This window comes from Otolemur garnettii, unplaced genomic scaffold, assembly GCF_000181295.1.
Source record: "Otolemur garnettii isolate 467f Iridium unplaced genomic scaffold, OtoGar3 scaffold00023, whole genome shotgun sequence".
Taxonomy (NCBI): Eukaryota; Metazoa; Chordata; class Mammalia; order Primates; family Galagidae; genus Otolemur; species Otolemur garnettii.
This window is the reverse complement of record NW_003852418.1, coordinates 73,802-86,440: the sequence shown is the minus strand read 5'-3', so window position 1 is coordinate 86,440 and position 12,639 is coordinate 73,802. Positions and strand designations below refer to the sequence as shown.

At 44.2% G+C, this 12,639-nt stretch overlaps 2 protein-coding genes across 2 annotated transcripts in view; both read left to right on the top strand.

Annotated features, from left to right (window-relative positions):
* Window positions 1–774, top strand: part of MROH8 (maestro heat like repeat family member 8) — a 73,439-nt gene extending 72,665 nt beyond the window's left edge. Inside the window, exon 23 of the mRNA XM_023512028.1 lies at window positions 626–774. Within this exon, the coding sequence (XP_023367796.1) occupies window positions 626–774 (149 nt within the window). The remainder of the gene's footprint in view (window positions 1–625) is intronic.
* An 11,118-nt stretch (window positions 775–11,892) lies between these two features.
* Window positions 11,893–12,639, top strand: part of RBL1 (RB transcriptional corepressor like 1) — a gene marked incomplete at its 3' end in the record, with an annotated part of 71,099 nt that continues 70,352 nt past the window's right edge. The window contains exon 1 of the mRNA XM_003787800.3: window positions 11,893–12,087. Coding sequence (XP_003787848.1) covers window positions 11,932–12,087 — 156 coding nt within the window. The remainder of the gene's footprint in view (window positions 12,088–12,639) is intronic.

Here is a 12,639-nt window from a genome sequence, read left to right as displayed (position 1 = left end):
CTGCTTGGGAGGCTGAGGCAGGAGACTCACTTGAGCCCAGGAGTTGGAGGTTGCTGTGAGCGTGATGCCATGGTACTCTACCCAGGAGGATAGCTTGAGGCTCCGTCTCAAAAAAAAAAAAAAGAGACTAGAAAGATAAACACTCAAAATAACAATGGTTATTTGTAGATAGAACTATGGCAACTTTGATTTTCTTCTCATGCTTTCATGCAGTGTCTAAATTTTCTACATCATGAACGTGTATTTCTTTGGCAGTAAGAAAACTCAAAAATAAAAAGTTTTTGAAAAATTAAAAAGGAACAATGATTTAAGAGTTACCTCCAAGACTAACACAGGAACTTAGAGATTAACATGAACATGGCTTGGCAGATCCAGATAATTTGACTTTAAGTAGACTTTTTAGAATGTGATTATTGCAAAGAAATATTTGACTACTCAGAAACCTGTAAATCTTGTAGGTCAAAACTGGAATTGATTCACAGATAAACTTTTAGACAGAGGCTTAGAAAAAGTTTGTCCTTTATCTCAGTTACTATGGGCATGTGAGCTTCTTGGTATGTAGAGCGATGTTCATTCCCATAGATCTCAGGGGCTTTCACCTCTAACCTGCTTTTCCTGCCCCTAGATCTGACAGATCTTCTGCATGACCCTGAGCCCTCTCTGCGCGTCATCGCCGCCCAAGCTCTGTTCCAAGTCCAGAAGGTGAAGGCTGAGCCAGAGCCTGAGCAGAGGGTTTCCTGGTTGAGGAAGCTCATGGGCTGTCTCCCTACCTAGAAGTGCAAGGCAAGCAAGTCAGGTAAAAGCTAATACTTTTAGAAACCACAGAAGTGACTAATGACCCATTTCTTTATTTTAGACTTAAAACAATGCCAGCATGAAGCTACTTCCACCCATTTAATTACTTGCAACACGTTTTTTTTTTGGGGGGGGGGCAGCCCTTAGTTTTAATTTGCAGATATAGTGGAAAATCTACTGAGTTTTTTAGGCATGCCAGATGATGCAAAAACTTCCAGTTACAATAAACAGTTCAAGGACAGCTTCAAAGGAGATACTAAATAAATGTTAATGTTAGTGTATTATTGGCTCTTTTGTCAATGCCCAGGCTCCTTAATTATCAATAATCTTAAGACTAAAATAACTGGGGCGGCACCTGTATCTCAAAGGAGTAGGGCGCTGGCCCCATATGCCAGAAGTGGTGGGTTCAAACCTAGCCCTGGCCAAAAACTGCAAAAAAAAAGACTAAAATAACTGGCTTGACGCCCATAGCACAGTGGTTATGGTGCCAGCCACATATACTGAGGCTGGCGGGTTTGAACCCAGCCCCAGCCAGCTAAAAAACAATGAAAACTTCAACAAAAACAACAAAATAGCCAGGGGTTGTGGTGGGTTCCTGTAGTCCCAGCTACTTGGGAGACTGAGGCAAGAGAATCGCTTAAGCCCAAGAGTTGGAGGTTGCTGTGAGCTGTGATGCCACAGCACTCTACTGAGGGCAACATAGTGAGACTGTCTCAAAAAAAAAAGAGATTAAAATAACAACCCATTCTTACACTTTTATATTGAATGATATATTTTTATGAAATCCTTTATGGCCTTTCTTCCTCCTTTCCCTTTCCCCTAAAAGTTTTTTTTTTTTTTTGATACAGAGACTCATTATGTTACCCTTGGTAGAGTGCTGTGGCATCACAGCTCACAGCAACCTTAAACTCTTGGGCTTGAGTGATTCTCTTGCCTCAACCTCCCAAGTAGCTGGGACTACAGGTGCCCACCACAATGCCTGGCTAGTTTTCTGTTGCAGCTGTCATTGTTACTTTTAGCTGGCCTGGGCTAGATTCAAACCCACCAGCCTCTGTGTATGTGGCTGGCTCCCTACCCACTGAGCTACCGGTGCCGCCCCCCTTAAAGGTTTTTTTAATAAACAAATAAACCTTCAAGCAAGAAAAATTTCTGAAGTGATACAACACTAAGTCTATCCCAATATATGCACATTTTCCTCTCTTTCTCAACTTCCCCCCACCCCATTTTCCTATTTCTCCTTCCTACAACTATTTTCAGATCTTCAAATGGCTCTAGGACAAGAATTATTATTTGTTGAGTACCCATATCTGCTTTAAGCTTAGATGGAGAAAATTTTCTTACAAGCAGAAATTTTCCATGTGGAAGGGGAGGAAGATAGAAAGTTGATCACTGGCAGTCTAATTCTCAGGCTCTTGTTTGGTCGAGGAACATAAGCAGAGAGCCAGAGCTCAACTAGCTCGGAAATGGCAAGGCCTCTTGGAGGTGGGAAAAGAGAAAGGAAGTAGGACAACTGGTAGATAAAGAACAGAAATATCCAATGGTGAATTCCATTGAGTTTTTGTTGTACAGTGAGCAACATGAATCCTTATTCACCCAATCCTACTCCTTTCATCCCTGCCCCCCATCCCTCTGCCAAGACATCTTTTTTTTTTTTTTTTTTTGAGACGGAGCCTCAAGCTATCCCCCTGGGTAGAGTGCCATGGCCTCACAGCTCACAGCAACCTCCAACTCCTGGGCTCAAGCGAGTCTCCTGCCTCAGCCTCCCAAGTAGCTGGGACTATAGGCTGGCCATTTTTTGGTTGCAGCCATCATTGTTATTTTGGTGGGCCAGGGCTGGGGATTCGAACCCGCCACCTTAGGTATACGTGGCTGGCGCCTTAGCCGGTTGAGCTATAGGCACCAAGCCCAAGACATCTTTAGGAACAGATTTATCCATGATTTATAGTCAGTTGGGTTTGTTTTGAGGCATACTATATGCCAACTGTGGCTTCAAGATGACCACTGTCCAAGAGAGGTCTTTATTATCTGGGGCTAACAGGAGTTTTGAGCTAAAATGCAGCTCCCAGTTGCCTGATGGATTAAATCTTCACCCTTAAGCAGAGCTAAGAGTACACCATGAGAGTGATTACCAGATGCTAACCTTCAACACAACACATTTGAGCTATGTGTTTCCCTTACTGTATTCTCCTTGGTCTCACTGTATGCAGCCACCTATACTCTCTACTTTTGAATTAATGTGTTTTATGGGTAACTCACTGAAAACAAATAATATTTATTGAGTGTTTACAATGAGCCAAACTCTGATCTAAGTACATTATGCATAGTATAATTAACATCTTTTAATCCTTATAACCATCTCGAGTTTATAGGTGGGGAAGATGTGGAACCAAATATGAAAGTGACTTGCCCAAGGTTGCACAACTAGTAAATAGCAAGGCCGGATTCCAGACCCAAGTAGTCTGGCTCTGAAGCCCACATCCTTGACTCATTTGCTCTGCTATTCTCCAATCTGCTCTTTCTGCGATTGTGAATAAATACAGATCTACTCTACAATCAATTTTAGTCGCTGAACTCAAGCTCCAAACTCGTGTAATCAAAAATGTTATAAAGAGATACTGAGCCTCAAATAATTTATCAAATACAAAGGTTGAACACTTCTTCCCCAAATGTTAGTTTACCCTACTTTCTTTCTTTTTTCTTTGCAGTTTTTGGCCAGGGCTGGGTTTAAACCCACCACCTCCGGTATATGGGGCTGGCGCCCTACTCCTTTGAGCCACAGGTGCCACCCCCTTTCTTTATTTCTTAATAGGATAGAATGTGCAGCCTATACCACAGAGAAAGTAGAGTAAGAGTAAAACGTGGTAATTATTCTCGAAGAATAGTTTTTCAGTCCTTAGTTTGATCTCATGAACTATCCCTGTCTCACGGCAGAAAACAGACCTCTGGTGACGGGAATACACTTGTCTTTAAATTTCTCTGTTTAAAAATAAATGAATGAATGAAGTTAATTTTTTCAAATCCAAAAACTCAAGGGGTTTATGCGTTCAGGGACTGGGTTTAGTAGAATACAGTTTAAATTTTCAGTGCCATATAAGAGTTTGAATGTATCTTTTCTCTTTGCTCATATTCATGCCAGAGTTCCTTCCCTCCTAGGTGGGTTGTTATTTTCTGAGTGATACCACCATGGGAGTAGCAAGCACAACCATGCTTATTCTGTTTTATTTGTGCTTTATTGGGTTAAAATTCATAGAGATCATCCATTAAGAGACAGAAGAGTATTCTTCATTGAACTACCTCAACAGCTGGGAAGGGTTGAAGAAGTACTTAACAGTGATTACATTAGCAAGTCTATTTAATCCAGGTAGCTCCATTATTTTTATATAAGGATCTCCCTCAGAGATAGATTTATGTTTTTATGGAATTTGTAAAGTATATAAAACAAAAATTCTGAACATTAATATTATTAAAATATATTGAAATAAAAGTTCAATATAACAGAATGTTATTTTGGTTTTATTTTCATCAGATACTATTAAGAGGTATTGTTCGTTATCTATTACTGGCCTATCTGTGTCTTGATTACTTTAGATTCTTACTTTTTTTACTTTAAGTATTGCTTCTGCTCCTTATTCTGAGATACCTATTTATAAGGCATTCTTTTTTTATCTTATGGAAAGATTACATGAGAGCCAGGAGCGATGGCTCACACCTATAATCCCAGCACTCTGGGAGGCCCAGGCAGGCAAATTGCTTGAGCTCCAGGAGTTCAAGACCAGCCAGAGCAAGAATGAGACCCCCCAACTCTACTAAAAATAGCCCAGTGTTGTGGTGAATGCCGATAGTCCCAGCTACTTGGGAGGCTGAGAAAAGAGAATCACTTGAGCCCAAGAGTTTGAGGTTGCTGTGAGCTATGACTTGACTCCACGGCACTCAACCCTAGGGCAACTGCGTGAGATTCTGTCTCAAAAAAAAAAAAATTCCAGTTTCCAAATAATTAGGTTATGCCTTCTGTCATTTCATCTCATATCCAAGGAGGACAGCACTGATTTAAAATGGTTCCTACAGACTTGGCGCCCATAGTACCGTTATTACAGTGCAGCCACATGCACCAAGGCTGGTGGATTTGAACCCAGCTGAACCAGCTAAACAACAACAACTACAACAAAAAATAGCCAGGTATTGTGGTGGGTGCCTATAGTCCCAGCTACTTGGGAGGCTGAGGCAAGAGAATCACGTAAGCCCAAGAAAGAGTTTGAGGTTGCTATGAGTTGTGATGTCATAGCACTCTACCCAGGGCTATATAGTGAGACTCCATAAATAAATAAATAAAAATGGTTCCTATGTATATCAAAGAATCTTTAGGAAGGAATTGCTACCACCTCCTCTTTTTTTTTTTAAACGGAATTGGTAGCATGAATATAGAAAGGGAAATGTTTTTAAAGGAGGAAGCAGGGATATGGGAAAAGGTTAGGAAAGTGATGAAACTGAAAATCTGAAAAAGATGTCCACCTATTAATTAGATTAAAAATGTGGAAAGGTGAGAGAATATATATCCATATATCTATATATATATTTTAGACAGTCTCACTTTGTTGCCCTCAGTAGAGTGCCATGGTGTTATAGCTCACAGCAACCTCAAACTCTTGGACTTAAGTAATCCTCTTGCCTCAGCCTCCCAAGTAGCTGGGACTACAGGAGCCTACCACACGCCTGACTACTTTTTAGTTGTAGTTGTTGTTTAGGGCCGGGCTGGATTCGAACCCTCCAGCTCCAGTGTATGTGGCTGGTGCCCTAGCTGCTAAGCTGCAGGCGCCGAGCTGAGACAATATTTTTTAATCAAATATTCAAAGAAAAAGTTTCTGAAATGACAAAATGCTTAGAAGTTCTTAGGTACAATTTTTAATGAATTGAGCTTCTCAATACAAACAGGTAGTAAAAAAAAGTATCTTAGGCCAGGCACAGTGGCTCATGCCTGTAATTCTAGCACTCTGGGAGGCCAAGGCAGGCAGATCACCTGAGCTCCCGGGGACCAGCCTGAGCTAAAGAGAGACCCCATATCTAAAAAACATAGCCAAAATGAGTATAATTGTGATTGATGTGTTACTTAGATATATGCATTTCACATTGGATATCAAAGCAGTATCCTGAACCCCATAAAAGCATCAATGTACAAAGTTATGATTTAATAAAAAACAATTACAAAAATAGCCAGGCATTGTGGCAGGCACCTGTAGTCCCAGCTACTTGGGATGCTGAGGCAAGAGAATCACTTGAGGGTGGGGCCCATAGCTCAGTGGGTAAGGGTACCAGCCACATAAACCCAGGCTGGCAGGTTCCAACCTGGCCTGGGCCAGCTAAACGACAATGACAACTGCAACAAAAATATTGCTGGATGTTGTGGCAGGTGCCTGTAGTCCCAGCTATTTGGGAGGCTGAGGCAAGAGAACTGCTTAAGCCCAAGAGTTGGAGGTTGCTATGAGCTGTGACACCACAGCACTCTACCAGGGGCAACATAGTGAGACTCTGTCTCAAAAACAAACAAACAAGCATCTTAAATACCATAGCATTCATATGTGATGGCCCATTTCTTTTATTCTATAGCATACATTTTATTTTTCTAGTTAGTTTTTGGAGTAAGTACAAAGTTCAAAAGATACAAAAAGATACACAGTAAAAAGTAAGTTTCCTTATTCCTACCTCTCAGCTATTGAATTCCTCTTCCCATAGGCGACTACTGTTTCTAGTTTCTTTTTTTTTTTTTTTTTTGGAGACAGAGTCACAGCTCACAGGAACCTCCAACTCTAGGGCCTAAGCAATTCTCTTGCCTCAGCCTCCCAAGTAGCTGGGACTACAGATGCCTGCCACAACACCTTCCCTCCCCTCTATTTTTTGTTACAGTTGCCATTGTTGTTTAGCTGGCCGCTGCCAGCCTGGGTGTATGTAGCTGTGACCACTGTGCTATGGGCGCCAAGCCTGTTTCCATTTGCTTATGTAACTTCCAGAGATATATCATATAGATGCATGATTTAATCTGTATAAATTTTGGCCTATTTCTTCTACTTCCTATCTCAGTTATTTAAGTTCATGCATTTAAGAATAAATTACATTGAGATATGGAACTAAATTGGTTCCGGTGCAATAAGAAAATAGTAGAAAACAGTCAATTGGTTCTGGTGCAGTAGGAAAATAGTAGAAGAAATAGTAATTTGTAATCATTATTTGTACAGAAGTTTCACACGTTATTTTTCCCTTCATAATTATGCAACTTAGCTATTATTGTTATGGCTATTTTACAGATGAGAAAACAGGCTCAGAGAGGTTAAATCATTTGCCAGAGATCACAAAAATCAGTAAGTAGCAGTGCTAGGATTTAGACTAAGCTCTTAATTCCAGTTCTCTGTATTTTCTAACATATATACTGTTCCTCCATAGGGTCTATTTAAAAGAAGGAAAACAGCAGCTTCTCTAAATGAATGAAGAAATTGAGATGAGGAAAAGCAAGGAGGTTAGGGCCCAGTGCGGTGGCTCACACCTGTAATCCCACCAACTCTGGGAGGCTGAGGTGGGTAGATTGTCTGAGCTCAGGAGTTTGAGAACAGCCTGAGCCAGAGTGAAACCTGGACTCTACTAAAAATAGCCAGGCGCTGTGGTGAGTGCCTGTAGTCCTGGCTGCTCTGGAGGCTGAGGCAAGAGAATCACTTGAGCCCAAGAGTTTGAGGTTGCTGTCTACCGAGGGTAACAAAGTAAGACTGCTTCAAAAAAGAAAAAAAAAAAAAAGGCAGCACCTGTGGCTCAAAGAGTAGGGTGCTGGCCCCATATGCCAGAGGTGGCAGGTTCAAACCCAGCCCCAGCCAAAAACTGCAAAAAAAAAAAAAAAAAGAAAGAAAAAGAAACCAGGAGGGATAATTTCACTAAGATTGTTTGCTGTGGCTATCTTTGGGTATTAACGTCTCTCTCATATGTTTGATGTTTCCAGCAAGACCTTCTCCTTAAGGGCTAATATCTGAGAGAGGGTTTTTCTTCCTTCCTTCCTTTCTTTCTTTTTTTTTTTTTTTTTTTTTTTTTGGAGACAGAATCTCACTTTGTCATCCCCGGTAGAGTGTCATGGAGTCAATACCTCACAGCAACCTCAAACTCCGGCTCAAGCAATTCTCTTTCCTCAGCCTCCTGAGTAGCTGGGACTGTGGGCGCCGGCTATTCTTAGACGGGTCTGGCGCCAGCTCAGGCTGGTCTCTAACTTCCGAGCTCAGGCGATCTGCCTGGCTCAGCTTTCCGGAGTGCTGGGATTACAGGCGTGACCTACTATGCCCCGCCCTGTGAGTTAGGTTCTTAACCAATGATATTCAGTTTTCCAGCTTCTCTAGGACTGTAGAGAAGTGCAAGTTTTTTACTTCCTACTTCAACTTTCTCACCTTCCTCCCATTAGGCCCTCAGCTACAGTAACCAGGCTTACTCTCAGATTGTGCCATACAAAACTGCTCTGGCAAAAGTCACTAGAAACAAAGGAGAGATAATAGACGAAGCAGAACATGGCCATAGAAGTTGGAATCTGCTAAGGAGTGTGTAGCAACTCACCCACGTTAAAAAAAAAAAAAAAAAGATAATACAGGAGGGCTTCTGTGAATTTCTTAACCTATTTGGGTTGTCTGCAGCGCGCTGGACTTCCTAAAGTCCTTTGCCAGCCTCTGAGATACTACTTATTGTTTTTATGTCTCTGTCCAGTCCTTTTCATTTTCTCCTCTAATTTGCCCTTCCACTAAATGTTGGTTTCCCAAAGAATTCTACCTTTGGGTCCCTTCCCACGCCAACACATTCCCTGAATGATATCAACCTGCTCCCTTAGTTTCAGATACTGCCTGGACATTTCCAAATCATCATATTTAGGCTGATGCCACTTTTGGGCCACTCTACTGACCTGGAAGTTCTCATAAATAAGCATAAGTAGGTTAACTAGAAAACTAAGGAGCCATTCAAAAGGATCTTTATCCATCTATCTCATCTCCACTAATCCTGATATGTCTTTATGGACAGTGAAGAGAGTTAGGAGGAAGGGTGCTAACCTGTTACAAGCCCTTTGTCATTGGAGAAAGACCTTCTCCTAATGCCTATAACAAATCCTCTAAGTAAATATTCATGAGCAGAGATTCTGTGGGCAGGCTTTTGTGCTGATAACACCCTCTGGAGGAGGATAAAATAGTCCTGAAGTCAACTGCAGCTTACTTTCTAGAAGTAGCAGAATTAGATGTACCATATGAATGGGTTAATTTGAGTTTGAGTTTTGGGGAAAACTTCTGAGTTTCTGCTCACTTAGTTCACAAGTCCCACCCCTCTCTCTGTGTGGAGAATGTAAAAGATTGAGAAATTTCAAGGAGAGAAGGGGCTTCTAGGAACTGACAGCTTCCATTTAAATTTCCTGCAAGCATCCTGCACTTAATAGCTCCAAAACTGTTATCACCTCTCTGCTTGTACTCCATCCTAGTTAACAGTATCTCCTTTCACCTTCTTGGAAGATGGACACCTGTTATTGGGGACTCCTCCATCTTCAGCAGTACCCTTTTCAGATCTAAGACAGAGACTTCCATCTCTCAGGCTAAATTGGCTCCCCATCTCCCTGCCTCTAGTCTCCATCCTACACAATCCGTGTGCCTGTCATACTACAGCTGGAGGCACCTGCCCAAAACAGACTGATCATCAGCTCCTTTCCCTTGAGGATAATGCCCAGGCTCTTAATGGGGCATATGAGGTCCTTTGAAACCTATCTTGACCTATCTTCCATTGTCTGGTGACTCCTTCCTTCATCCATGTAACAGGGCTTTGTAATTTTTCAAACACGCCACACCAAGTACTAAATGTTAACTATGTGCCAGGTGCTAATCTAAACTTTGAGATATAGTAAAACACATAAGGAAGGCCCCTATTCTCTTGTAATTCACATCTTAGTAGGAAGAGCCAGTCAAGAAACAAGATAATTTCAGATAGTGGTAAAGTGCTATGGAAACAATGAAATGGGTTGTTGGAGAAAGGGATCAGATATTTTAGATACAGTGCTCAGAGATGGCCCGAGGGGGTGACATTTAGTTGACATTGAATGATGTGAGGGACACAATCAAAGATCTGGTGACGAACCATTTGAGGCAGTTTGATCCACATATGAGAAACCTTGAGGCAAGCACCAGCTTGGCATTTTCAAGGTTTCAAAACAAAGTGAGGCTGAACCTAATTAAATACCTCAAGGGTGTTAAATGAACTAGAACTGGATCACATAGGGGCTTGGAGGGTGTGGAAAGGAGTCTGGACATAAATATTTTTAAAGGCAAGAGGGGTCAAGTGAAAGAGTGACATGTTCTGATTTATCTACTCTGCCTTCAGACTGACTAATGCTCAGCCTATTCTTTTACGCTAGAAATATTAATAACTGTTTACTGGGGTAGTTTCAAGTCCAGGTAGTGAGAAAGCGGACCCTTACTGCAGTCCTCTCAGCTGGCATCTTTCAGCGATTAAAATGAGATGGGCCAGTGCCAATCAATATCCCTCACCAGTCCTCCAGATCAGTCATTCAGCGAACCACTCACTAGGCACTGATGAGTTTCAACTAGTGTGCAGCGGCACGCTGGTGTGCCCTCAGATCTTAGGTGTGCGGTGAAAAAAATTAAAGAGCATTAATTAAATTATTTTCTTTTTTTTTTTTTTTTTTTTTTGAGACAGAGCCTCAAGCTGTCCCCCTGGGCAGAGTGCCGTGGCATTACAGCTCACAGCAACCTCCAACTCCTGGGCTCAAGCGAGTCTCCTGCCTCCGCCTCCCAAGTAGCTGGGACCATAGGCGCCCGCCACAACGCCCGGCTATTTTTTGGTTGCAGCCGTCATTGTTGTTTGGCGGGTCCGGGCTGGGGATTCGAACCCGCCACCTTAGGTGTACGTGGCTGGCGCCTTAGCCGGTTGAGCTATAGGCGCCGAGCCAATTAAATTATTTTCAAAAGAAGTTCAAAGCACAGTAAGCATACTTGTGCTTTTTTTTTTTTTTTTTTAGACAGGGTCTCACTTTGTGGTCCTCTGAGTGCTGTTATGTCACAGCTCACAGCAACCTCAAACTCTTGGGCTCAAATGATCCTCCTGCCTCAGCCTCCCCAGTAGCTGGAACTACAGGCACCTACCATGCCAGGCTTTTTTGTTGTTGTTGTTAGTTTATTTTTCTATTTTTAATGGAGACACGGTCTCCTCTCCCTCCTCCTCAGGCTGTCCTCCAATTTTTCCTGGTTGTAGTTATCATCATTGTTGTTTGTTGGGGCCAGGCTGGATTCGAACCCGCCAGCTCCGGTGTATGTGGCTGACGCCCTGGCCGCTGAGCTACAGACGCCGAGCCATGGTCTTCAACTCTTCAGCTAAACCAATCCACCCGCCTCTCAGAGTGCTAGGATTATAGGCGTAAGCCACCGCATCCCGCTATATATATATATTTTTTGATCGACATAATTTAAGTGTGCCACGGACGTTTAACCATAGTTTCAAGCGTGCCATTAAATAAAGAAGGCTGAAAAACATTGTCTTGGGGAGAATCCTAAGAGACTCCCCCATCAGGGGTCTGCTGCTTCTGTTCCCACCTCCGTCCCTAACTCAAAATGCACAGTTCAATGAGACTAAGTTTGACATCCTGGAGCAGTAAGAAACCTACGGACCCAGGTGCTGGCAGGCTCTGAAAGATTCACTAGGCCACCTTCCTATAAGCAGCCCAGCCCGGCCTAAACCAAATAGCCTAACCAGATGCGAAGGGCCACACCGAGGACTGCGAAGCCAGGGAAGGACTTCAACTCCCAGCAGCAGCTGCGCGCAGGATAAGAATCCCTCCGCTTTCCATTTGCCCCGCCGGCTGTGCGCCCCGACGGCCCGCCTAGGGCAAGGCCAGGATTTTCCAGGATTCAAGGTCAGCCTTCTCGTCATATTTCCGAAGAGGGATGGCTGGGAGCTCTGGAGGAAAAATGGACTTTTTTTTTAGGAGAAAAGCGGAGGCAGACGGACGAAGAGATGGCGCTCCGCAGTGGCTGATTTTCGCGCGCTTTGGCGCGGGGGGTTGTGGGTAGTGCGCCCGGGAGGGAGAAAGAAGTTGGAGTCTGTGGTGCGCCGCCCGCAGGACCTGAGGGGATGTTGGAGGACGAGCCCCACGTCGAGGGGGCGGCGGTGGTAGTCGCAGCCGGGGAGGCGCTGCAGGCTCTGTGCCAGGAGCTGAACCTGGACGAAGGGAGCGCGGCCGAAGCCCTGGACGACTTCACCGCCATACGGGGCAACTACAGCCTAGAGGTGAGCTGCGGCAGGTGGCTCGGCCGTACAGACCCTCGCCCGGCCCCACCCCCGCCCCGCCCCGCCCCTGGCGCAGCCTCCCGGGCGGTGGGAGCTGCCCCACCGAGGAGCGCGGCCCCGCCGGGTGCCCGGGAGCGCTGGCCGCGGAGGGTGGGTGTAGATGGGGCAGTCGCCCATTTTTTAGAGAGGGAAACTGAAGCCCAGAAAAGGAACATGTTGTCCTAAGTCCCGGGGCCGCTCAGGGGTCCCTCAGACTCCGCCCCGCAGATGCCAGAAACGTCACTTATACAACCCCAAAATCTATGACAACAAATATAAGGATACAAAACGAGAATGAATTGGGTGCCAAGGCACCGCTGCTCAGAGCTTTAAACACAGCCATGTCAGTTCTCTCCGCACTGGTTCTGTCCTCCCAGTCCCACGGAACAGGAAGTGGCCCCCCACAGCGTTTGCGCTACTTGCCCAAGGTCTCAGTGTTAGTGATGGAGCCGCGCTCAGGAGCCTGAGCCGCTGACCTGTCCGTTGTCTGCCTCCCTGGGGGCGGGGGGGGGG